At 42.2% G+C, this 24,621-nt stretch overlaps 1 protein-coding gene across 2 annotated transcripts in view; it reads right to left on the reverse strand.

Moving 5' to 3' along the window:
* jmjd1cb (jumonji domain containing 1Cb) overlaps positions 1-24,621 on the reverse strand; it is a 110,376-nt gene that overhangs the window by 14,556 nt on the left and 71,199 nt on the right. For both annotated transcript variants that reach the window (XM_035145227.2, XM_035145228.2), the window contains 13 exons: positions 22,652-22,765; positions 12,981-13,086; positions 12,645-12,769; positions 11,903-12,046; positions 11,281-11,322; positions 9,596-9,866; positions 8,203-8,754; positions 7,745-8,099; positions 5,837-6,815; positions 5,440-5,637; positions 4,274-4,446; positions 3,198-3,360; positions 96-2,700 (listed from right to left, as the gene is read on the reverse strand). In XM_035145227.2, the coding sequence (XP_035001118.2) occupies positions 96-2,700; positions 3,198-3,360; positions 4,274-4,446; positions 5,440-5,637; positions 5,837-6,815; positions 7,745-8,099; positions 8,203-8,754; positions 9,596-9,866; positions 11,281-11,322; positions 11,903-12,046; positions 12,645-12,769; positions 12,981-13,086; positions 22,652-22,765 (5,827 nt within the window). The remainder of the gene's footprint in view (positions 1-95; positions 2,701-3,197; positions 3,361-4,273; positions 4,447-5,439; positions 5,638-5,836; positions 6,816-7,744; positions 8,100-8,202; positions 8,755-9,595; positions 9,867-11,280; positions 11,323-11,902; positions 12,047-12,644; positions 12,770-12,980; positions 13,087-22,651; positions 22,766-24,621) is intronic.

Raw genomic sequence — 24,621 nt, forward strand, 5'->3', positions numbered from 1 at the left:
GAAGCCCAATCCTTTGACTTCCACTACTGTTTTTAAACTTGCTGCCTGGAAGTTCTTTAGAAAAGTACTGGAGTGAATATCTATACAAGACTTACTGCTGCTGGCCAGTTTGAGTTTGGTCTTCTCCCGGGCTGATCTGAAGATACCATTAGGCTTCACGTCATCTTCCTCCTTTTCATTGTCTCCTTTCCTCTTGGCCATGTCATTCTGCTTCTTCTTGTAGGTGGGTTTAGGCTGACGTTTGGCTCGGCCCTCCATCTTGCTCTCACTGGTGTCAGAGTCATCTCCTCCACTCTCTGAACCGGACTCGTATGACCGTTTGTTACCTCGCCTTGATAAAGGAGCTGGTTTTCTTTCCTCCCCAGCTCCTCCTCCTGCTGCTGCAGCTGCCATCTTCTCCTCTGCCTGCCTCTCTCTCTCACCTTTGCTTACAATGTCCTTGCTCATTTCCACCTCACTGGAGGTGGAGGCGCTGAGATTTACTGTACAGGGTTTGATAATTTCTGACATGGCTGTGGTGTTACTTGTGTTACTTGTGCTGGTGGTGGTGATGGTGGTGATGGTGGTGGTGGTAGTGCTTGGCAGTTTCTCTGGTTTAGCACTAGTGGAAGTTGTTGTAGCAGTTGTATTCCTATCCTCCTCCGAGTGGCGGGTTAACCAGGCTTTCTTCAGCTTGTGGTAGTTACTGGACTGGCCACTGCTTGTTGAGGCTGATCCTGCGCACTGGTTGTTGGGCAGGGGACTGGACTTGCCTGGTGTAGTGCTGCCACTTGCTGAGCTGCTGCTACTGCTGTCAACTGATAATGATGAGGCTTGGCTTGAGGAGGGTGGAGGCGGGGAGCTGTGAATGCGAGCTTTGTCAATTGAATCCACAGACAGGGAAGGGTTTCCAGTTGTGATGGATGTGAGAGCAGTTGAGAAGTTGTTCCTGGACTGAGCGGCAGCTAGGGCAGCTTTGTGCTTCTTGAGATGGACAAAGGAGGAGGATAAAGGCTGACCGGAGCCAAAAATTGAGCTAGGTGTTGGTGTGAGGCTTGGACTGGGTTGGGGTGTCCCTGCTGGACTAGGGGGAGGCAATGACCCCCCTGGAGATGTGGTACGCGAGATAAAGCCCTCCTGGTGCTCTCCTGGTCCTGAGTGACCCAGCACCCAGCCACCAATGCTAGTTTTATGGGCTGTAATCTCGTCCCGGGCTGAAACCGAGTAACCTAGCTCATGGGTGGCTGCACCAGATTTATTCTGAATGCCAAAAGTTGATGAAGCTGAAACAACAGTTCTACACAAAGAGTTTGTGGTACTGCCTCCCATAATTCCCTGCATACCACACACAGAGTTCCTTTTATACTGGACACACATGTCATCCATATTTGAGTTGGATTGGATAACCCTGCCAGCTCCAAGTTCTCTAATACTCTCCCCTAACCTAGGACATTCCCCCTGAAACTTGGAAGGGTAAAACCTCCCATGGGGGAGATCCTGATGGATCACACCACCAGATTTGTTAGCACCAATAAGACTGTCGTACTTAATGGATGTCGATGGACGTACAATGACTGATGCCATTGCAGCTTGGGGCTTGCCCCTCGACATTCCTTTTTCTCCAGGGTACACTCCTCTTTCCTGAATCATCTCTCCAACTCTCCAGCCATCTGTTGATGGAGTCATAATCTCCCCACTTATGACAGAGGCTACAGAGGTGATGGCGGCAGCGTTTCCATGACCTTTGACGTCCCTGAGTTCTGGCAGCAGTGTGGGAGGTTTCTGCTGCTCTGCTGATGTTTTGCTACCAGTTGCCACTAAGCTAACTGGCTGGATGGGTGTGAGGGTTGGTGGAGACAGGCGTCCACCATAACCAGCTCTCTCCCGTTCTTTCTCCCTTTCCTTCTCTCGCTCCCTCTCTCGCTCTGCAGCCTCTTTTCGTTCCAGCGCGTGTTGTGTGGGGGGATGGAAGACAGGTGCTCGGTGGAGCGATGGCATTGCCCTGAGCTGGTGTTGCTGCTGCTGCTGCTGCTGCTGCTGCTGCTGCTGTTGGTGGTGATGGTGGTGATGATGATGGTGATTAGGGGCTGTAGAGGAAAGCGTAGAAGAGGAGGGAGGAGAAATGGCAGGGCTTCGGCGTTCGATCCTCTCTATACCTGTGTGGTGCTGATGTTGCTGTTGGACTAGTGTTACCTGCTGGCTAAGCTGCTCAGTGATTTTCCCTGCTAAACCTTCTCCTCCCTCTGGCTGGTGCTTAATAAGAGGAGGGGGCTTGGACAGGGAGATTTTAGAGCTGTGGCTGCCCAGGGACAGAGCTCCCTGGCTGGGCACAGCAGCCCCAATACTGGCAACAACCCCTGGAGCTACAACCGGTAGTTTCTCATAATAAGAGCTGAGCTCTTTGGAGGAGTACAGTCTTGGAGGCTCATTAACTACACTGTTGGACAGTGTGGTGAAATAGTTGCTCTTTTCTGATTGGATGATGTGGGGATGGGCGTGGCTGGCCTTGGGGCTGGGGGAGGTGAGAGCTGGTATTCGGACAGGGAAGGCAGAATCTCTGCTTCTCTCTCTCTCTCTCTCTCTGTCTCTGTCCCTGTCCATCCCAGGGTCACTGCAGCGCTGAATCTTAGCAGTGAAGGGAGCGACTTCAATGCTCTCTTTCAGGATTTGCCGATTCTCCTCTTTGTACTTACTGGCTCTGTCTGCTGCCTGAGCTGTATCCTGGGAGAGAAAATGCAAACACTGTTAAGGTGTGTATTTCTAACTTTCAAACAGAAATACTGAATCTCGCCATTTGAGGTAACATGGTTTACATGTAGGTAAAAGTATGGTGCTGAGCGTTCTTTGGCAATGTAATAAATATACTACTGTTCAAAAGACAACAACATTTGGTGCAGTAGTGCTGTGCCCATTCTAAACCTGCCTGTTTTTAATGCTCTGATCTCTTAGCCTGTGGTAATGCTCTGGGGCTACTTCAGAATTATTCCTCATTAGTGAGTTCTCCTCAAACAGTTCTACAATATACTGTCACTTTTTGTTGTTTGTGTGTTGGACGTTGTGTGCAGAGCTTTTTATAAACAGTTATTATGTAGAACAATTTCACACATCTGAACAATTTCACACATCTGAACATGCTGTGCAATGTGTATAAGTGCTAATATGATGACTGCTACTCATAGAAACAATGAAGTTTCTCATAAAGTCAAAGGGCAATTCACCTGTGTATTTGCCAGGCGAGCCTTGCTAAGGGGGTCTAGGTAGATGCGGTGTAAATGGACATCTTTCCCTGTGGGGGTGCGACTCCTGTCCGTCTGCTCCTGTTTCAGCTGGGCAAACGTCAAAGTCCTGATTGGGTCCACATAGCCTTTCTTATCCAAATCTCTGCATAAACAAAAGTCAACAATATTTACCAAGTCATTAGTTTCCCCGTTAAATTTCAGGCAAGATTTGTATGTTGTCATGAGTTGCACCACTGTGGTTTGTTCATGCTTTCCTTCTTGCCTTTCTTGTTATGATAAAAGTACTTTATTTTATTAACATATAAAATAAGATGAAACAGCTGTATTTCACTACATCTCATAAATGCCAACAGTTAAAACACAAATCTGTGTTCAAGCAGCCCACTACAGTCAATCTAAACCAACAAAAAATGACTACAAATGATTACTGTGGATGTGTGACAGTCCAAATACACTTGGGTAACAGGCAGAGTATTGAGGTATTGCTGCCTGTTCAGCAGTTTTAATGAGCATGACATAATTAGGCTAATGAGACAGACAAGTGATGTGTGATGTGTTTCCTCAGTGATGCTGTGTGTTTGTGTGTATGGGTATTCAGTGGCGTCTAAATTATGTAAACGGCGGTTACATAAGGGGAGCACAAGCTGCTGAATGAACAGCGGTCTGTCTGAACTGCTTTAATATTGGATTAGTGCCACTTCACTTCATCTGACTGACCTGGCGTTGGTTGTCTGCCTCTCAGGGCTAATGTTGAGCTTTACTATGGAAAAGGGCAGGCTGTTCAAATGTCCAACGCAAACATTCTCCTGTGGCATTTCTTTCAGTCCAACTCTAAAGAGCTGAAATAAACTGCAGACAAAAGGGATGCCTCGTGCTCCCACTCACTCCACTCGCACACAAAAGAGCTTCACCAACTAGCTTCTAGTCCAGCTGGGCTGATCATGATCTAATGTTATGAATGTGGGAAGTAATGGTTGTGCACATGTTGAATAGTTCCATGGAACTCCTCCATTAACTCGTACATCCTCAGCTGAAGCCAATCCAGGACTACTTACTCTTTGTGAATATCCATACTGGTCTTTGAAAGTGGAGGGCTTGCGTGTGTGTTCATCTTGATGGAGTGGCGGTTTGCGTCAGCACTTGCTGGCCTGACAGGAATGTGGCTCAGCATACCCAGACCATCACCAGTGCTACCAGCAGCCTGGTGCAGCCACGGACTGGATGTGTTCTGCACAGACAACACACACGCACACACAGACACAACATCATTAAAATAATGAACCTGAATGTGAAATCTTCAGTCAGAAAATGTGGTCATAAATGTCATAATACATAAAAACCTGGAATGTGCAAACACACACAGTTAACCTAATGTACTTAGACCTAAATGGTCAATAAACAACATAGTCCTAAGCCATGGACACTCAGTTCTAATTAGTTGGTATGTGTGGATTCAGACAAACACACAAGCACGTCGTCCTCACTATTTACAGACACTGAAAGCTGAGCAGTAAAAGGTCTCAGCTGTCTATCTATTATTTTCTATTGTTATTACATGGACGTAACACATATCAAATACAGGGGGCTGATGGAGGCGACTCTACATTCCAACCAATTAAAAGGGACAGTCCTACAGAGCAATCTCCACAGGCAGTGAACAGAACAACCCCTTGCACACTGTGTGTTATAATGAAATAAGAGGACATTTGAAGAATAACAGTTTGAAGCCCTAAATTCATATAAAGTAAAGTTTTCTTTGAATATCCAACAAAAAGAGTTCTACCCCACAGATTCAGTTAATTCTGTGTCAGTGTAGCAATTTCACACGGTGACACTTAACTGTCAACATCAAGTGTTCTGATTCCCAGCTTAGAAAGGCAGCTTTTGTTTGTGTTGGCATATTTGGTTTGAGCAAATAGAAGCTGTGTGATAACTTAACAAAATAGCTCTTCCCTGTCAGGCGGACAGAATCTGGGTCTGCAGTCTGTTGAATTTTGGGTCCTTTGAAGCCAGTGTCTTCATGAACACATTTAGAATAGAACACTTTGACATCTTAAAGCTGTCACATCAGTACATTAGTATGAAACAAAATCCCATACAGCTTTCATGTATAAAAACAATTGAAAGGGTACTATATTAATCAGTTTTACGATGTACTCTAACAAGGCCCAGCAACATCTTAGTTGGTATTTTCCATCTAGGCAAATATAAATACACCTACCCTCCTGAGAGAGGCCTCAGAATTCACGCCGACAGGATTTTCAGGGTGGACCCACTTAGCTGTGGGGGGCAGGCTGAGTCCTGGGGGGTAGGAGGTTGGTGTTCCATTGGGGTACTGCCAGAGGATGGGGTACAGGCCCAGCCCTGCTGCCCCTCCGTGAGCCTGGGCTAGTAGATGGGGTGGAGGGGGGCCCTGACTCTGAAAACAAAAACACTGTTTAGGTTAACATTTTGAGGAAATGGTGTAAATAATGTTAGGTTGGATAAATCAGGAGGGGAAGAAACATTACTTTCCTCCCTTCTCCAACCTCCCCCCATCTCAACCACCAGAACTAATATTTACATCACAATCCTTCCTAGCCCAGTTTAAAACAATCTGTAGGTATCTGAAGTCACACCTGTAGGAACTGCTGCTGGTGTGCCGCTGCCGGATGAGGTAGTCCGAGGTGACCCAAACCACCAGGGGAGTCGAGCCGTGGGTGGCCCCCGAGGAGAGATGCTGTGGGCGGAGGCATGGCTGAGAGCACCCCAGGGGGTAAAAGGTGGGGATGAGGTAGGGCAGAGGTGTGCGAAGCAGACAGGAGGTGGGAGGTGGCATGGGGGTGGGATGCAGGGGTGAGGCAGGGGGGGTGGGGGGACGGGGAGTGCAGGGTGTGCAGGTGGGGATGGAGATAGGCTGCCACGTGGTTGGAAGAGAGTGATGCGGCAACAGAGTTCTCTGCGTCAGAGCGGACCAGTGCTGGGTCCCTGTAAACGGTGAAGGTTTCGTTCTTATCGATGATCAGAGGACTCTTGGAGCTGCTGCTGCTCATACAGACCCCAACCGACTCGGGCCGTGCCGGCACCGGCTTGAAACATGACCGTAGAGGTTCTGCTGTTTCTAATTTAGCGGACAAACGGCCTGTCGGAGGAGGTGATGTATCAGGGTACCTTGGTATTTTGTGTTTGGAGACCTCTGGAGAGGTGTTGGGTTTAGGTCTGGAGATCTCCAGCAGGCCTGGGTGGGACCTAGTTTTGAGGTGTTCAGTTGGGTTAGTGTTGGGATAGGGGTGGCTCTGAGAGTTGTTGGGGTGCTGGGGTTTCTGTTTCAGAGAGTCAAGCTGAGGCGTGCTGGGGTTGGGGCTAGGACTCATTTTGGGTTTGGCTATTTCAGAGGGGGGGACTGTGTTCATCTTGTGGGGGTTTGGTTGTTGCTGTGGATGTTTTCTAGTCTCTTCAGATGAAGGGCTCTTAATGCCAGGTTGGATAGATGGGTAGTGCTGCTGTGTGTGCTGCTGATGATGCTGCTGTTGTTGATGAGGATGAAGATGATGATGAGGAAGGACAGTTTTCTCCTTCTCCACCAGCACCACACTCTCAGCCATCGATGTGACAGGCCTGAAAAGAATAAAAAAAGGAACCAGTATTTAACTTGTGAAAATGACAGGATTACACAGATTACCTTCACTCTCTATAATAACGAGGGGAAACTAAACAGTTCTAGTAGTTGTATTCAGATATTTTGTAACATAATCACAAAGGAATGAATCTACAAATGTCCAAGTGAGAGGTTTCGGTCTTTCATCAGAGTTTGTCCGGCTAGCCCCCTCGTAAAAACTCGACATAATGTCCAAAATGAGCCGATGTGAGAGCACAGTAGGGGATCCTCTTGAGGATTCACTGCGAGTGAGTGTGTTGATAACATTTCTAACGCACGACAAGGGCAAAAACAATACAAATATCTCAGGATGAAAAAGTGGTATCATCAAGTAGGAGACAAAGACGAAGATGTCAAGAGAGTTTTTGGTGATAAGGGCTGATGCTGGTTTGGATGTACAGTAAACAAAAACTGCCTGTTGCACCACCCCTCACCTGAACACTCTGGAAATGTCAGTGTTGTTGTGAACAGGTCTGAGCAGAGAACCTCCTGCTGCGTTCTACATATGTGAAAAGCACACACTGAAAAAATCCAGACCCACTTGTGTGCACATTCTCAAGGATTTCATGTCTGTCTGCATAAAACTTAAATGTTACAGAAATAGAAAGCTTGCTGTTGTGACTTTCATGTGAAGTCAACAGGGTGCTTATTTAGACAATATATAAATATCTAAAACAAACTCTGATTACCTGCATAACCTGTGACATATTTGATATTGGAAGGAACTTTTACAGAGACCCGATGGTCTATTTAATAACCACATCTGCCACCTACTCATCACATCAGCACATTCAAAATGCAGAATGTTGTAATATTCACCTATCGTCAAGAAATACACTTTTTAACTTGTATGAATAAAGTTCTTTGAATTTAATAGAATTTTTCTCACCTGATAACCTCAGAGGGAGCAAACTCTATCTTATTTCCTAAAGTCCTGGCTGCTGTTAAGCTATTTCCCATAATGCCTTGCTGCTGCTGCTGTTGCTGCATGGGAGGCTCAACATCGGTCCGGCGGCCTCCTTCTGATGGTGAGGGAGAAGGTGGAATAGGAGGTGAGGAGACTGGGGAGGGGTTGAGGGCGAGGTAAGGTGATAGGGCCGTGGACTCGGCCTTCTGCGAGGCGAGCAGCGCCGACACTGCCTCTGAGCTCTCACGGTGCACCGTGGCCTGGGCATCATCTGTGATGTCGATCACATTGCTGCTCTGGAGGTTGGATGAGGACGGGGTCTGGGATCGAGGAGACGCTAAAAAGTGAAAAAAGGATGAATTAAAAAAAATGAATAAAAATGCTACAGTTACTCAGAACTGTCACATATACAACAGTTACCATGCATGATCTGAAAGTACCTTTCACAGTGTTTTTGCTGCTCTCCACGATGCCAACCTGGATGGTGTCAGGCATCACACACTGTTGTCGGGGAGACTGGGTGATCTGCGTTACCGCTACCAATTCCTCCACCTCCTTCATTACAATTTTTCCCGTTTCCTTAAGCACACCCTTCTTGCTTTCGTCTGGTGCTTGAAGCTCCACCCATGGAGACAAGCGACCGATGAGAGACGAGGAATTGTTAATTTTGGCGCCCTGAATTAGTGGCTTCTCGTCTTCCTCCATTTTGGAAACGGCACTTGGTTTTACATCACTGCTGCGAGTCTTAAGTTCATTCTCAGAGTTTGGCTCTGAGGAGGAGGAGGAAGAGGACGAAGAGGATGACGAGGACGATGAGGAGGAAGAGGAGCATGAGGAGTGGGCGGTTCTTTTGTTGTGTGGGTTTTCTGAGTCACTACTCTCTGATAGATCAGACGTCATATCAGTCTTCAGTCTCTTTAAACCCGCCTTTTTCTCATCCTCCTCGCCCTTCCTACGTTTGCTCACCGCCTGCTTCACCTTGGACTTGGAGTCTGGACAAATGATCAGAAAAAAGGTTTGATTATTCTTTAATCCAAATACCTGATATCCCTCAAATGGATTCCTTAAGTAAACTGAATATTATCTTGGTTATTAGTTATATTATTGCCTTGTGGAAACTTCCATTTCCCCCTGTGAATACTGACAACTAGTGATAATGATGTAATGTAAGGGAATACTTAACTCTTAATAATAAAGTAAGGACAAAAAAAGTAGGAACAATGAATAAAAATCACAATATGGCCAAGTGCAAACACATCTTTATAAATTAAGTTGTGCGGTGTCTACAAATCATATTCTCGACATGAAGGGACCATGTTTGTTTGGTACAGACCGCAGTGAAAAACAATCATTCTTATATATTTTTCCCCCAGAGACAATAAAATTAAAAAAATTCCCACTAAAATCGGGATTTATATATATATATATAATATCTGTTTAAAAAATTATGATTTGTATCAGATTTGTTTTGGGTATTCTTCGGCCCTACTTCTTCTTACCACTGGCATAATAATATATTTTAATAATATATATAAATATATATTACTAATATATATTATAATTCTAGCAACAATGTTCACATGGTAATTATGGAACAAAATCTAATTTCATTATATGTAGATTTTTTTGATGTTCAACGTTTTATACAATTTTAATTAACCACAATTAATAAAAATAAACAAAAATCTAAATGTTATTATGATTAGACAGACAGCAGGAAGGAGGCGTGGCAGAAAGCATAAAAATGGCACTACTGCCACCACATACCCTCACATCAGTATACATAATCATTCTATCTAAAAATGTACAGTGTTTGATGGTGACTGTCCTCACCTCTGCCAGTTGTCTCCTCTCTCCTGTCCTTGTCTTCCTCTGGAACGCTGCTGTCTGAGCCTTTCCTCCTGGAGGAGCGAGAGTTACGCTGCTCCCTCTGCTCCCGTGCACTGCCGCCAGGTGAGTGGTTTGATTGGCTGGCTGGTTGTTGGCTTTGCTGTGATTGGCTGTGCTGCTGGGAGGCCAATGTCCCCTGGGAAACTTTGGGGTTGGGGCCTGATGAGTTCATAACGGGGCGGGGGCTGTTGGCTTGGGCTCGCGTATAATGACTCTGTGAGACAAAAATAATTCAAATGTCAAAACATGCAGACAAACATACTGACCAAAATGATAACTTACATTAAGACACTTTACATCATAAGACTTTATATTATTATGGAGAGAAAGCCAACAGTTGTGACTGCTGTGTAGTTATTGATAACACCATTGTGGCTATGGTTTAGTCATAACAATCAGTCTGACAGTGCTAAAAACTGTTACACAACTGTTCCTGGTCACTCTCTCCTTCCTCCTCCCCTATTTCTCTCCTCTCAACCCAACCAGTTGAGGCAGAGGGAAGTGACTGTATTTTAAGAGACAACAACCTCATGAATATCTCCACTGATGTTGTCTGATGTGTGGGTAGGAGCTGTATGAAGTAAAGGGAGCAATGAATGAGTAGCAACGATAGACTGTGGAAGTTCTGCTGAAGGGAAAGCAAAGGAAGCCACACTTTATTTTTTTTTAAAGTTAAATGAATTAACTTAAATTTATGTCATTACTTCTGTAATGATTCCAGATATGTCAAGTACAAATCTTGACCAAGTCACCTACAAGACAAGGTATTTTGTCATTTCATGTAGCTGTTAACCTTGTGAAGGGGAGAATGATGTGTAAAGACTGCAGGACTTGATGATGTTGTATCACAAGGAGGGACATGGTTAGGTCAGGCTCTGAGTACACATAGAGGACAACAGCCTTCCTGCCTCTAGCTGAGAGAAGGTCAGCATGCCACTCTGATTAATTACTGTCCCGTGCTCCTGACCCTGTCTGGGACATGCGCAGGATAAACTGTTAAATGAGCCCATGACTGTGACTTTGGCAATTGCCCAGATGGAGCTTACACTGGGATAAATAATGCATAGTAGCTACCTGGGCAGAGGAATTGAATGTTATGGGCTATTCCAAAAAGTCCAGAAAATCCAGTACAGTGATGTAAGTTCCTGATCAACCCTGTGCGATTAGATTTTGATTGTTTGATCATTATTTTTTCGAAAGGTAAAGCAGCATTTTCTGTATTTGTGATCTTAACATTTTCACACTCAACATTTTATTGCACTGGGCTTTTGAAGCAGATGGATACACTCACAGATATAAGAGCAGCAGAGAGGTCACTGCCACACCCATCATCACAGCTAGAGTGGTCTAGTTTGAGAACTTGTGACCACACCCCACATTGATGTAATAGCCCGACAGCCGTACTACGCTAACACAGAGGGTGCAGCAAAGAGAGACAATGCAGTAACTACAAGATGACAGTGCAGGCAGGAGATTTGCCCGGGGTGTACTTACTCTTTTGAATTTATATTTATATTTCAGTTAAAACGACTTTTCCTTGTCTTCATCTTAGCTTACTGTGGAAAACGTGGGTATGGATAGCGTGTTTGGGGATAAGGATGTGTGTATGGGTGGGGGGTTGGGTGTACCTGATTGTTGCCAGTGGTCCCACCAGGTCTCCCTCCTGTCATCTGTCAAGTGTTAAGAAACAGATTAATACAAAGAAAATGTGGGGCAAGGACATAGTTTGTCAATGACTGCGGAACCAGAAAGGATTGAGCAATGGACTGTTTCAGCAATTAGCTTTTCATAAACAGTAAATCTTATCATTTCTGATCAAAGAATAACAAACTCTCACTACTGTCCTACTGATGTTTGCTCACTTGAAGAGCACAAACAAATGAAATGAGCGGATTGGTAACCAGTACAACAGTTTATGTCTCTGTCTGTTGACTGTAAATGTAAAGCTGAAGCAAAAAGGAAATGAAAAATTGAAATACAGTGGAGTTCTCCTGGTCTGAAGCTGTGCTATATGGACCCTCCACTCTGTATTGTATCATGTTGGCCGTAGATTAAGCTACAGTGCACTGGCACTATGTACTTACTGTGATCATATTTATGCACTTTGGTCAGTTAAATAGGTTTGTATTTTAAAATAGGTTTGTATTTTATGTGTTCATACTCTTCATCAGCTGACAGCTAATGCTAGAAAGCTTTCACAGTAGTCCACATACGCTGTTGTGTGTGTATTGCATGCAAGTGTGTACTCACATGGGCAGAGTTGTTGTTCTGACTGGATCGTGACCTTCGTCTGGAGGTGATGCCGATGTTTTCTCCTTTCAGCAGAGAGTGGACCACGTCATCCAGAAAGGTCATCTGGATCATGGATGGATCCACGTTCTGAGGCTCTAGCACCTGAACACATATCAGATTCACTTTACACTGTCCATGTGTGAAAGTATGTTGAGCAGTTGAGATTTCGGCACAGAAAGTTATAGCATATGTATTTCTGCAAGAAGACTAAAACTAAATATTATTGTAAAGTTTGTGATTTCTTTAAAAGTCTTATTATATGACCTTTATATGTCGGTGGAATTACACAGTGTAGCTCTGACCAGTAAAGCCATATCCATTCCTCACAAGTTGATTTAGCTGTTTTGACTTGTTGCCCAAAAAAGGCAGCATCTAGTCTTTCTATAACAGTATGTATCTGAAAGTAATTTCAAGCTGAGACCACGGGATCTTAGTTAGTACTGATGTAATAATGAAGCAGGAGGTGACTTCATGATCACACCAATCACAGCACGTGAAACTCTGCTCTATGTGTGAGAAAACAGCGTCGGGATATGACGTCACAAATAAACAGTTGAAACATGATGTAATCGGGGGTGGCAGGGTAGTAGAGTGGGTAGCACTGTCACTAATCTACCTCTCTGTGAGGAACGAAAACTCTAAACAGGTAAAAAGCTTGCAACAGACAACAAGGGTTGTGTGTGTTTGTGTGTGAGTATACCTGGTCATTCATAACGACCATATTTCGACTAAAGAGGTCGTGGTGTGTAATGATGCCAGTGAACCATTGGGTAGCTGAGTCTTGTCTGTACACACGGACACGATAACCATTCAACGAATAGGGACCTGGAACAGAAAACAATGTTATGCTCCCACTGATGAAGTAAATAACTTAACTGCAAGTTCCTCATATTGTCTAGACTAACTTACAGTAATGAGATGACAACATGTTCAAATTACAGCCATAACTAAAATGCTACACAAAACTCTATAACAATGATACAGCATACAGAGTTGCATTGATGATACATTTATACTGGAATAATAAAAAGCTTACCTTGCATGAAAATTTCCTGCACCTTCTGGTCTTTGAGCCAGGCCTTCACTTCTTCATGGAGCTGATGGTTGTCTCTTAACACTGGGTTCTGACTGTCCACCTCATCCTGACACACACACACACACACACACACACACACACACACACACACACACACACACACACACACACACACACACACACACACACACACACACACACACACACACACACACACACACGTTGGCAAAGAATCAGCATCAAACAGTCTGAAATGCACACTTATTTAAATTAGTCCACACTGAGACTCTCACACCATTTCTCCTCTTTCAGACAGTGAACAACAAATATTACAGAAATCACAGCCTGATGCTGCTAGTAAAGTAAATGTGTTCTCTGTAAAGATGACGGAATGACAATTGATTATTTTCTGCCACGTGTTACTATATATTTAAGTTTAACTTAATGTATTTGGGGAAGTTTCAAATAGAGGAACAGTTCCGCTGTTGGGTGGGTCTGGGCCTTGATTCATATTACATCATTGGTGGAAATGAGGTCAGGGAACGAGCTGCCCTTTCATCACCAACCCCCTCAGAATATCAAAAGACAAATTATTCAGTTAGATCAATGTGCCACTTTATGAGATATTATGTGAAAAGCTGCAGCAGGTGTCTGTTGTGCACCTGGTATCAAGCTATGGATCTGCAGAATCAGATCTGATCCCTTTTATGACAATAGAGGCTATATATATATACTGTATATATGTCCCATCATCAGGAAATTGCCAGAATGAAATACATTAGAAGACAGACAGTACAGCTGGGATTCATCAGCACTGAAAAGCCTTTGTTTTACACAGTAGGTCACAAAGGGTGAGAGAGATAAGATGTTGAAAGAAAGGGGTGTTCAAAACTATTTCATATCAAACACACACAATGCAGAAATAACCTCGACACTGAAGGAGGACAGGATGAGGAAGAGGAAACCACACTCAGCCTTTCTGTTGTGTATCTCGGTTTGTGTGTGTGTGTGTGTGTGTGTGTGTGTGTGTGTGTGTGTGTGTGTGTGTGTGTGTGTGTGTGTGTGTGTGTGTGTGTGTGTGTGTGTGTGTGTGTGTGTGTGTGTGTGTGTGTGTGTCACACATCACAGATGAATCATCAGAATTAAATACTGAGCTAAACAGCAAAACTGTTTGTAATGATGTTTGTCAATTTTGAAATGATACAAAGGTCGAACTTCTCTGTGCAGAGGGAGGGCAAAGTGAAAGAGCGGGGGAAGTTTATTACTCACTGAGAGTGACTGGAAATACCATCACAGCAAACAAAAAAGATGAATTCATCCATTTAACTTGTATTTGAACTCAAATTGTGACTCAAATTCAGAGGCGAACGTCCCAATCACAGCAGTAAACTACTCTTGAAATCTTTTTCTCAAGACAATACCCTCTACAGTCCAAATGAGATTAAAAGGACACTGTTCAGAATACAGAAATGAAAGCATACAAAGTGCAACCTGAGTATCTCCACACAGTGCAGAGCAGCTGGAGTCAAAGAGAGACGTGGAGGCTGAGACTCAGCAGGAAGCGAAGCAGACAAAGTGAGTCTTTCATTTCACCTTCCTATCTCTCTGTCTCTCTCCATCTCTCTCTCTCTCTCTCTCTCTCTACTTCTGCTGCAGTGTTCCAGTTTCCCAGCCTCGTCCAGCTCTATCTCAAATCAGCATACACACTAAAAATAGCACACTGGAAGGCAACCGAGGTCAGCATGTCTCTCATATATTCTTACAATTATTTCTATTACCACATCATGCCAAACATTAGTGTTGCATTGCCTTAGAGTGAAGAAAGAGTAGATGTCTGTATCCTGATTTACAACATTCCTCAGCTTAAAAAGCTGTCACATAATAAAAGGTTTTTGATAACTATGCTTATATATTTGGGATTCTAGATCTAACCATTAAAACTGGCGACACATTCAGCACCACAAATCAATCTTCGCAAGAGATTGGAGATTATCATGCATTAAAGAAGCCAATTTTTGTATTTGTTGTGAGTTTGTTTTCAACACAAGTTCAATCTTTCATCTTTCTATCACTCTTAACACCAAACGTGTCACACAAGTGTCAACACTGGAGCTGGAGGTCCTTCTACTGCAACAGTGACATAAATAGAACTTGAGCATCATAAAGACCTCACTTTCCTGTGCCAGCTATGTTTAATTTTACACTAGCAGAAAATAACACATGTTTGTCTATTTCTGCCGCCACCACTGCAATCTATTCTGGCTCAGCGCTCACCTCTGTTTAGACATGACACACACAGAAAATGTGTTACCAAGGCAACATGTCACCACGACCCCCCATTGGTCTACTTCCAGGCCGGAGAGAAATGGAACATAAACACATCTTATATTCACTATGGATGAATCACTGTGATTCAAGTCGGCTTCAAGTTATAGAGAATATTAAGACTGGGCAATATACAAGACCTTTTATCACGGTAAATTATTTTATAACACAAAAATGATATACACGCTAATGTATATTTCTATGTTCTGGGAAGTCCATCGAGAAATTTAGAAAGGATAAAATAACCTCAAATGAGCATCTGTTTTCACTATTTAAGTAAACTACTACATTATCACTTTTATATACGTATATCGAACACTGTACTAATTTTCAATATTTCCCAAAACAACCTAATGCAGTCAGTGATATTTAAGGAATGGCTTCCACAGTGAGCATTATGATAACAAGTCTGATGGTGACATATTTACATCATCTCATGGTTCATATTATCAAATCATATAAATTAGTCAACACAATACCAAGAAACTGCAGCACTCTATTTAAATTGTTTTCATATTTGAATCAAGTTTAGATATTTCAAAATAACTGAACTTTACTTTCAACTACACATCAAGTCCAACATCTACTGTAAACAAATGAACTGGCCATCTGCTATTAATATTGGAAACCAAATAAGATATAGTTAGGGTTACTTTTGTTTTACAGATGTACAGACACTGAGTTTGATACAAGAGCCAGTCAAATTGTTAAAAATGCCCTGTATTAATGCCTATTTATATTGTACAATTAGTTTCTAATAAATGAAATGCCCCATTTCAATTTCTGTGACACTAGATATTATTAGTAGATATTATTGTCTAACTTTATAGCAGAAAACCAAATAGAACTTTGTCAGAAATGTTACCTAATTACCAACCCCACACTCAGTAAGTGTACATGTACTTTTTAAATCTATACAATAAAATATTCACGATATGAATTCAGTGCATACCAGTAACCAATGTGTGAAACTAATCTCCAGCCACTTTGAACAGACTTTGTGTATAGCTCTGTTAACCTCCACTGAACAAAGCTGACAGGCTAGAGAGTCCGTTTGATGCTTGACACTAAATGGGATTTCATTGTGCTTAAAGATAAAGATAATGATATGGATACCTTTACTCAACCTTCACCTATAATAATAATAACCTTATTTGTATAGCACTTATCTAAACGAGGTTACAAAGTGCTCCACACAAAATTCCAAAAGCAAAATGAAGAATTGAAATATATAAATATCTATTACTGAAGGCTATTTGTTAAAGGCCTTCTGTGAATTACAAAGAGGCCTACGTACCACAGTGTGACACGAGGACATCTTGTGCACCAGATAGTTAGTAATGCAACAACAAATATGACACACATTAACATATATATGGAGACAAAGACAGATGGCTTTTTAAAGACTTCAAACAGCCTTCTTTTTAGGGACATTGCGGGTTGCCATGGAGACTGCAGTGCTGAAGCAGAGGGAACAAACTGCGGTAGAGTTTCTGAGGTTATTCTTTTAAAACTGATGCTCAGGGACTAAAATGACAAGGAGAAGAAGAACATTTGTGGATGTAGCATGGTTTGTTTATGTGAGGGAAATTTCTTTTAGGTGTGACTGAGGACTCAGCATGTCCAAAGTGCATTTAAGAGGCTTTGCAGCATTGCGATTTTCAGCCACATACAAGCACATTCAGACGTGACCACCGCCCTCAAAAACACCATATCTGAAGTTGCTCGTACGTGACACCCACTGGACTTCATACGTCACACCTAAACATGTACCAAGATTGAACTGAGATGTAACACAGTTTGTTGGATGAAGCATCGGAAAATGAAACATGCGCAGAAATTACAAAGAATGTAAAAAAAAAGAAACAAAAGAAACAAGCAATAAAGAAATTACTTAATGCACATGTGAGATGTCGTCAAACACAGCGGTAAACAATGCTGAATAGACTTAATAGAGTTAAATACTAAAGAGCGATGCTATCAACGTGTATGGATATCTATGGATTCCCAAGTTTATTCAGTTTTATTATGTTACTTCTATGTTACAACAGCCTGGGCTGCACTTGTTGGAAACAAATTCACCTTCATTCTGCCAATAAAACATGATTCCAGTGAGCATTTGATAATCTATTATTATGAAACACAGTAATCCTTTGTTTGGACCAGAGTGACATGTATTGTTTTCAAACCTCAGAGTTGAACCTATTGCTATTATAACAACTGCCAATACATATGTGTTCACACTTGGATGTCATTTGTACAGATGTGTGTGAGAGAGCGAGAGAGAGAGAGAGGGGGTTATCCCTTTGCATATAGATCTGTGTCACTGAAAGTTAAGATACAATACACAAAGTCATATTAAAGTTACACCCAATGAAACGGAAAAGTGCTTTGGTCATTAATTTCCCTGTAAAGTAATAGAAATTGCATTGACCTTATTCTGCATCCCTGTATAGTGCTTTGTGTGTGTGGGTGTGGTTTGGTCAAATCTTGAGTCAGCACTTAACAGTTTTATTCTCCATCTCCTGAGCACACACCATCAACATAACTTTTTACAGACAGACAGTAGACAGAATCACAAAGAAGTGACACACACACACACACACACACACACACACACACACACACACACACACACACACACACACACACACACACACACACACACACACACACACACACACACACACACACACACACGAGCAGCAGGCTGGTTTGGCCCACTTAACAGTGACTTCATTGTACCATTTATGCCAAACAGATTGTAGCCCCCCCACCTCCCCCTCCAGTCTTCCTGTCCAACTGGAAAAACAGAGAGGGGCGTGGCCATAGCTTCACTGCTCAGACTAAGTGTTTGTGAGAGGGAGGGAGTCAGACTGTTTTTATTGCGCGGTGGGGTTCAAAGGTCTCCAGAAGAAAGAGCAGCTCTGTGCGGGCAGAGGAACAGAACGCTAGAATGGAGGAATGTATATGTGTGTGTGTGTGTGTCTGTGTGTCTGTGTGTCTGTGTGGATGTGTGTGGAAGTGTATTCTGAGGATTCCGGAGATACACTAACAAAACAATACATCTCAGTGAGTGGGGTCTGTAATATGATGAAGTTTTAAGATATACTTGATAAAGTACATATAAGGCTGACAAACTTTTTAGGTAAATGTGTCTGGTAAACGTCACGGCAAAAATCCACAAGTAAAAGGAAACAGACTGAAAATGTCAGTGCAAAGATAATTACAACAGGGCCAGCTGCAGTTTTTAAAATCAGCCAGACTGGAAATAACGAGAGCATTCTTTTGTTTTCTTCTTCCCCTACCCATGATGTTTTTAGAGCTGGCTGCCTCTGTTTTGACCAAGTTCCTGATGCCAGTGGAGACTGTAGAGAGTGAAGACAATATGAAGCAAGTCGAAGTAAGTTATCTGTCGCTTTTCAGTAACACACATCTAAAGAAACCATTCCACTGCAAACCCTCTGCTCACTATGATTACTGCCCTCTATCACAGTGAATGAAAGAACAGAGACACAACAACTGCACGGTAGTTTATCTCCAATTTAGGAATGAATATGAAAGAGAAGAAATGAAAGTATGTGAGCAGCTCTATTTCACAGAGCAAATAAACAAATGCTTAAAATATAATTGAAATGTGATATGGCCCATTCATGTACAATCCACCGTTTGTGTTGCTTGACACTGGACTACATATCAAACTCAACAGGACTGTTGTTAACTCCTTGTCCCACACTATGACCTTCTTGCTAGATGCTTTTGTAAAATATACCATGCAGCCTGGTGTATGAGTCTCAGTTCCACATGTACAGTTCTAACTGTAATTCTCTGCAGCAGCAGGAGAGCAGCAAAGCGCTTTAACAACACAACACGATGGCGTGATGGAGCCTTGTTTCTAGTCAGCCCTAGTTAGCAACTATATAAAAAGACATGTTTATGTTCTGTTGACTGTCACCAGTCCTCTGTGTGCCAAAAAAGAATTGCATTAGGCAGTGAAGACTAGTTTTTGCCAAATGTGAAAGAGTGTGAGAAAGTGTTTCGGACAAGGCAGGAAATGTGCTTTGTGAGGTCACAGTGACCTTGACTTTTGGCTACCAAAATGAAATCAGTTCATCTTCAAGCTGATCCTAAGAAATCACGTTCAATAAAAACATAAACATACTTTATGAGGCCACTGTGACCTTGACCGTTGACCTTTGGCTACCAAAATGAGTGAGTTAATCCTTGACAAGTGAATGTTTTTCCCAAATGTGAAAGGATTACTTAATGGCGTTTCAGAGATATCCCCTTCACCAGGCAACAAATGTGGTTTGTGAGGTCACCGTGACCTTAACCTTTGACTACCAAAACATAATGGCCACTCACTATCACTAGCCCAGAGGCATACAAATGTGGATTTCATTTTATTTATTAGCTTCCTCCTTTTTTTAAATGATCAAATTCTCTAAAGGTAAATATAATAGGTTGAACTCTGAGCCAACTGAGGGCTGCAGCATGTCAGTGTGGCTACCTGGTTTGATTTAACACAGAAGTGTGAAAGGTCCAAAAACGCTAAACAGGATTTTCTCATTCATTCAACTCCTGAGTAAAGCATATTACATTAAACAGTTCCACTGTGATGATGCTGTCAAGTTTACCCCATTAACACAATTTAAAGGGTGTGTGTGTGTGTGTGTGTGTGTGTGTGTGTGTGTGTGTGTGTGTGTGTGTGTGTGTTTTAACTCAGTCCAGTCCAGGTCACGCCAGACTCCATGGGGACACAATTAAGTTCACAGGCTGCCACTGTCACAGATATCAGCTATGTGTGTGTATGTGTGTGAGCTTTCTGTGGTAAATAGGACAAGACACTGGGGATAATGCAGACAGCATTCTGCATTAGACCAGAATACACTGCACTACATAGCAGAATACACAATTTATGCTTGTTGCACAGCAGTTTAAATGGACTTCACCAGCAGGATTCAGTTAACATACATATATACGGATATTCAATTGTACCAACAACAATGAAGCAATAAAGGACTCTATATAACGAAAGGACTGGGTAGGCTACATATGTGACATCTTGCTGGCATTATTAAAACACAGTATTTTATGTCAGAGGTGTCATTATGCACCAATTCCTTGAACAGTTTTAGGAGATTTCACATTGTTAAGTAGCCAGACCAGGTCAGCAGTGAACCTCCCTCAAACCTTACATAGTTTGAAAACATACTAATAAAAACCAAATCAGAGAATTAAAGCTATTTCTATAAAATCAATCAACTGTTGTTTGGGAAGCCAATGGGAAGCCTTGTTCCAAATACCAGCTCAACACAGTATGTACTGTGATTCTGATATAAAAGGGAGAGTTAAGCTCTTTCTTAAGGAAAACTGCAAGTGTCAGTTCAGAAAACAGTAACTCAATCGTCATAACAACCTGAAACATAAAGAGCTTTTGTGGATAAATAAGACAACAGGATGTCAGTGGTGTGGAGATACCCTGGCTGGAGCTTAATTTGGCTGCAAGGTGAATGAGATGAATCCTGGGCTATTTGAAGCACAGTCGCCTGGACACCAAGAGTGGAAGACTTTAAACTAGCATGAACAAGTTCTTGTCAAGTACTTTCAGACCCATATATGCCAGGCTGAAAGAAAAATGAAGACAACTAATAAGTAGGAATAAAAATAATAATAATTGCAATAGCTGTTTGCTGTCATATTCTCTCCTCTATTACCAGTTGTTCAGTGAAGACAGTTGGTCATTTTCTTGCTCTTATTCAATGAATAATGACAAATTATATCATATTACATGTTAACCTTGGATATTACTTCAGTGTTGTGATAGCCCATGAAAAGAGAACTAACCATCGTAAATGCATGTGGTACATCAACCCTCTGTTACAGATGGTGCATTATTTGTGGTAGCTGATCATGACAGAGTCAGTGCACTGGCCACAGTGAACAACCACAGAAACTACTGCACAGATTCAAAGCATGAGTCACCAGAGGACACGGCAACAGAGGATCGGACTTCTTATTGGCTGCACATAAAAGTACAAAAAATAGAAACAGTGTTTCGCTCTTGGTATTGGGACTCGTCTTAAGCACAAACTGATGACGGATGGTCAGAGTGTGGAACACAGTCTTCCCGTCTGGTTAACACTGAGTGGAACACAGTGTTCCAGCCAGCACAATACAAGCTGTGTTCAGCTGCAGAGCACTGACACACATACACTCACTCTAATTAAATACACAGCCGCATAACACAAGCATACATCTCTATGAATTACTGCTTGTTGTGCAGCTACAGTATCTAGAGTGGATCTGTCTTTCAGGCAGTATTAATGTGTAGATATGATGGTATAATTTATGAGTCCGTATTGAGGACTGGTGTAAAATCAGTCAGAGGACAGACTGTGACTGCGCATGTTGGCTTTATATTCATACTAAGCCCCGGCAGTTTCTGATCCATATGGAACACAGCACCTGGCCCTGGCTGCTCTCTAGATAGAACTCCAGGGCTGCAATATCCAGCCTAGATCTAATTGTGAATGACTAATTATTCATTAGCAAATAAGAACCAGTTAAAATGTGTACATGTGCCAATAGACAACATATCTATAGTTTTTTTTTAATAGAAACATGTTAGCCACATCAAGACAACAGGTAGTTATTTATGTTAGTCGCTCTGCTGTCCTCAAGTGCAATGAGACAGCTCCCTACAAATAAACATCCTTGCTGTATTTCTGCTTTAAACCACCATCTTATTATTATCACACATCATTCAAAACATAACAGTTCAGAGTGTGTACTTTTTTAACATTCATGAAATCAACATAACCAGGTGCCATTTATATCCAAGACACAAATAGTGTGCACACTTGGTATGCAGACCAAAAAAACGATGACAATAGAAAAAAGAAGGACAATCCACACTCTGCAATGTCCTAGCTCTAAAGACTTTTTCTGACTTGGTCTACAACTTGTCTTAATTCACAACCTGTCTTAATTCACATGGATGCCTGCTCAACTGCAGCTGCAAACATTGCACTACTAAATGTATGCACAACATGTGATGTTGGAAGTGAATGAAAAACTTGATGACCGATCATATGAGGCTACACTGCCAATATGATGACTAACTGAGTTGGTATAACATTAAAAATGGCTTCATTTGATGTGGATACAGTGAAATGAGTTCCTCTAACAAAGAGAAATAAGACACAAACTGAGTATATAAACAACACCGCAAGGAAATACAGAGGCATCTCTGCTGTACTGCCAGAAATGCTAGCTGACAAGGCCTCTGAAACCAAAGGTCATGCTAAACAGTTGTGTAAAGCATGGATCAATGTGATTATTACCTGGTATGGTTGGTAAGTTGAATGGTCCGACAGGAAGTCCAGCTGTTGGTCTAACAAGAATTCCACTGCTGTTACTGACGACAACAGGCTCTTCCCCACCACTGGCTTAAATGCCTGCAAACACAAAACACAGAATATGGTCAGCAAAAACAAATGCTAAGTAACAATAATGGCGGAGCAATCTGATATTATATATTATAATATTATATGGTTCATCAATTTATAACAAATATGTAATAGAGAATACATGTATAAATTCTTTTGGAGCTGCAGTTCCCAATGAAAGAAGCTATATACCAAATATCACGGAATTGAGGCAGAGGAAAAAGAGGAATGAAGGAGAAGGGATGAATGACAGAGCAACAGAAAAGATTAGACGGAGGAAAATAGAAGCAAAGACATGATGAAGAGGGGCAGAGAGGGATGGAGCGAAAAGAGTGGTGAATACATTAATGAGCAGAGGAAATCTGACAGTTCAAAGACACTCCGCTCCTCTTTGATGTTGCTTCTTTTACATGCACACACACACTGATCATGTCTGTCAGCCTGCAGTCTGAGCTCAGCTGTTACTGCACATACAGCACAGAGCGTAGGCTGCACTGGCTTCTACATTTCCTCCTCATATCGATGTGTGCTGATGTGACTGAGGCAGTCACACTATTTACAGCTATATTTATCATTGTGCAGAGGTTTTCTTATGGTTTCTTCTCTACCACATCAATTTTTCTTATCTCTTTTATTGCATTTTGTCAGTCAATCAGTTTTTTAAAAAAAAGGAACAAATACAGTGATAGAAAAGAGCCAAAGCAGACAAGATAAATGCAAGTGGTGTGTGTGTGTAGAAGTGTTCGGTGCTGCCATGATTCATGGTTACATAAGTCTAATAGAGAGATGAGAGATTAGAGGTGAGAAACATGACCGCTGTGATCCCCTCCTCAGACACACACACACACACACACACACACACACACACACACCCACAGGAGGCAGGAGGACATTGTGTGTGCAAGCAAAACATGATAGCGTGTGTGTCTGCAGCTCTATTTCTGTCTGTCTACACATATCACTTTTCCAGCCTACGGTGGCAGCATGGAGCTGGCAGCACAGGCCACACTGCCGGACATTATTTTTGAAATCACTGGTATATATTTTAGTAAGTGTCACTTGGCCTCTAGCGGTGGACTGAGTCTCAACCAGTGTCCCAGTCTGGAGACTCATTAGGACACCACTGACAGTGAGTATGTTGTCATACAAACAAATATCCTACTTTTGATTATATTCAGGACACGATTGCTTTATATGAATAACCTTGTCATTAATTTCTCTGCACATGATTCTAATATTGCAGCCCGTTTGTCTTCAACATTTATCTCTATACCTCGAATCTCACACCTTTTTCACCTTTGTCTGACAGTGTAGCTATGCAGAGGTGAGGAAAGAGCCGGGGTAGGAACTTCTCTCCCAGACTGTTATTTCCATTCATTCGTTACACAGTCACTCTTCATATAACTGTCCTCCAGGAGAAAGTCTCTCAAACTGTCCCTGTATTTTATCACCAAAATTAAATATCACATCTCCCGACCCCCCATGACAGCTATTCTGCCTTCCAGTGTGGATGTCACACCAACTAGTTCTGTTTTACTACACCCAGCCTAGCCACCTTCAGCGTAAATGTCCAGGTTTCTTAAAACTGGTATAAGGCTAGAAAGATTTTGGCTCTATGGTATAAAAAACAGAGATCAGTTGGTTTGAGTGAAGCTTATCTGTCAAAGCAAGGGGAACAATGCAAATATATGACAAGCTGTTGCTCCTGGTGGATGACTTTGTATCACAAAAACTGTACATCTACTGTTTACTTCGCAATAGTCATGACAAAAGACGAAATAACTTTATTTCTTTCAATACTTACAGGCCAGCCTGCCATATTCTGGTGTTTTATAAATCTGCAGACTCTATTTTATGGTCTCACC

The sequence above is a fragment of the Hippoglossus stenolepis genome, chromosome 21, assembly GCF_022539355.2.
Source record: "Hippoglossus stenolepis isolate QCI-W04-F060 chromosome 21, HSTE1.2, whole genome shotgun sequence".
Taxonomy (NCBI): Eukaryota; Metazoa; Chordata; class Actinopteri; order Pleuronectiformes; family Pleuronectidae; genus Hippoglossus; species Hippoglossus stenolepis.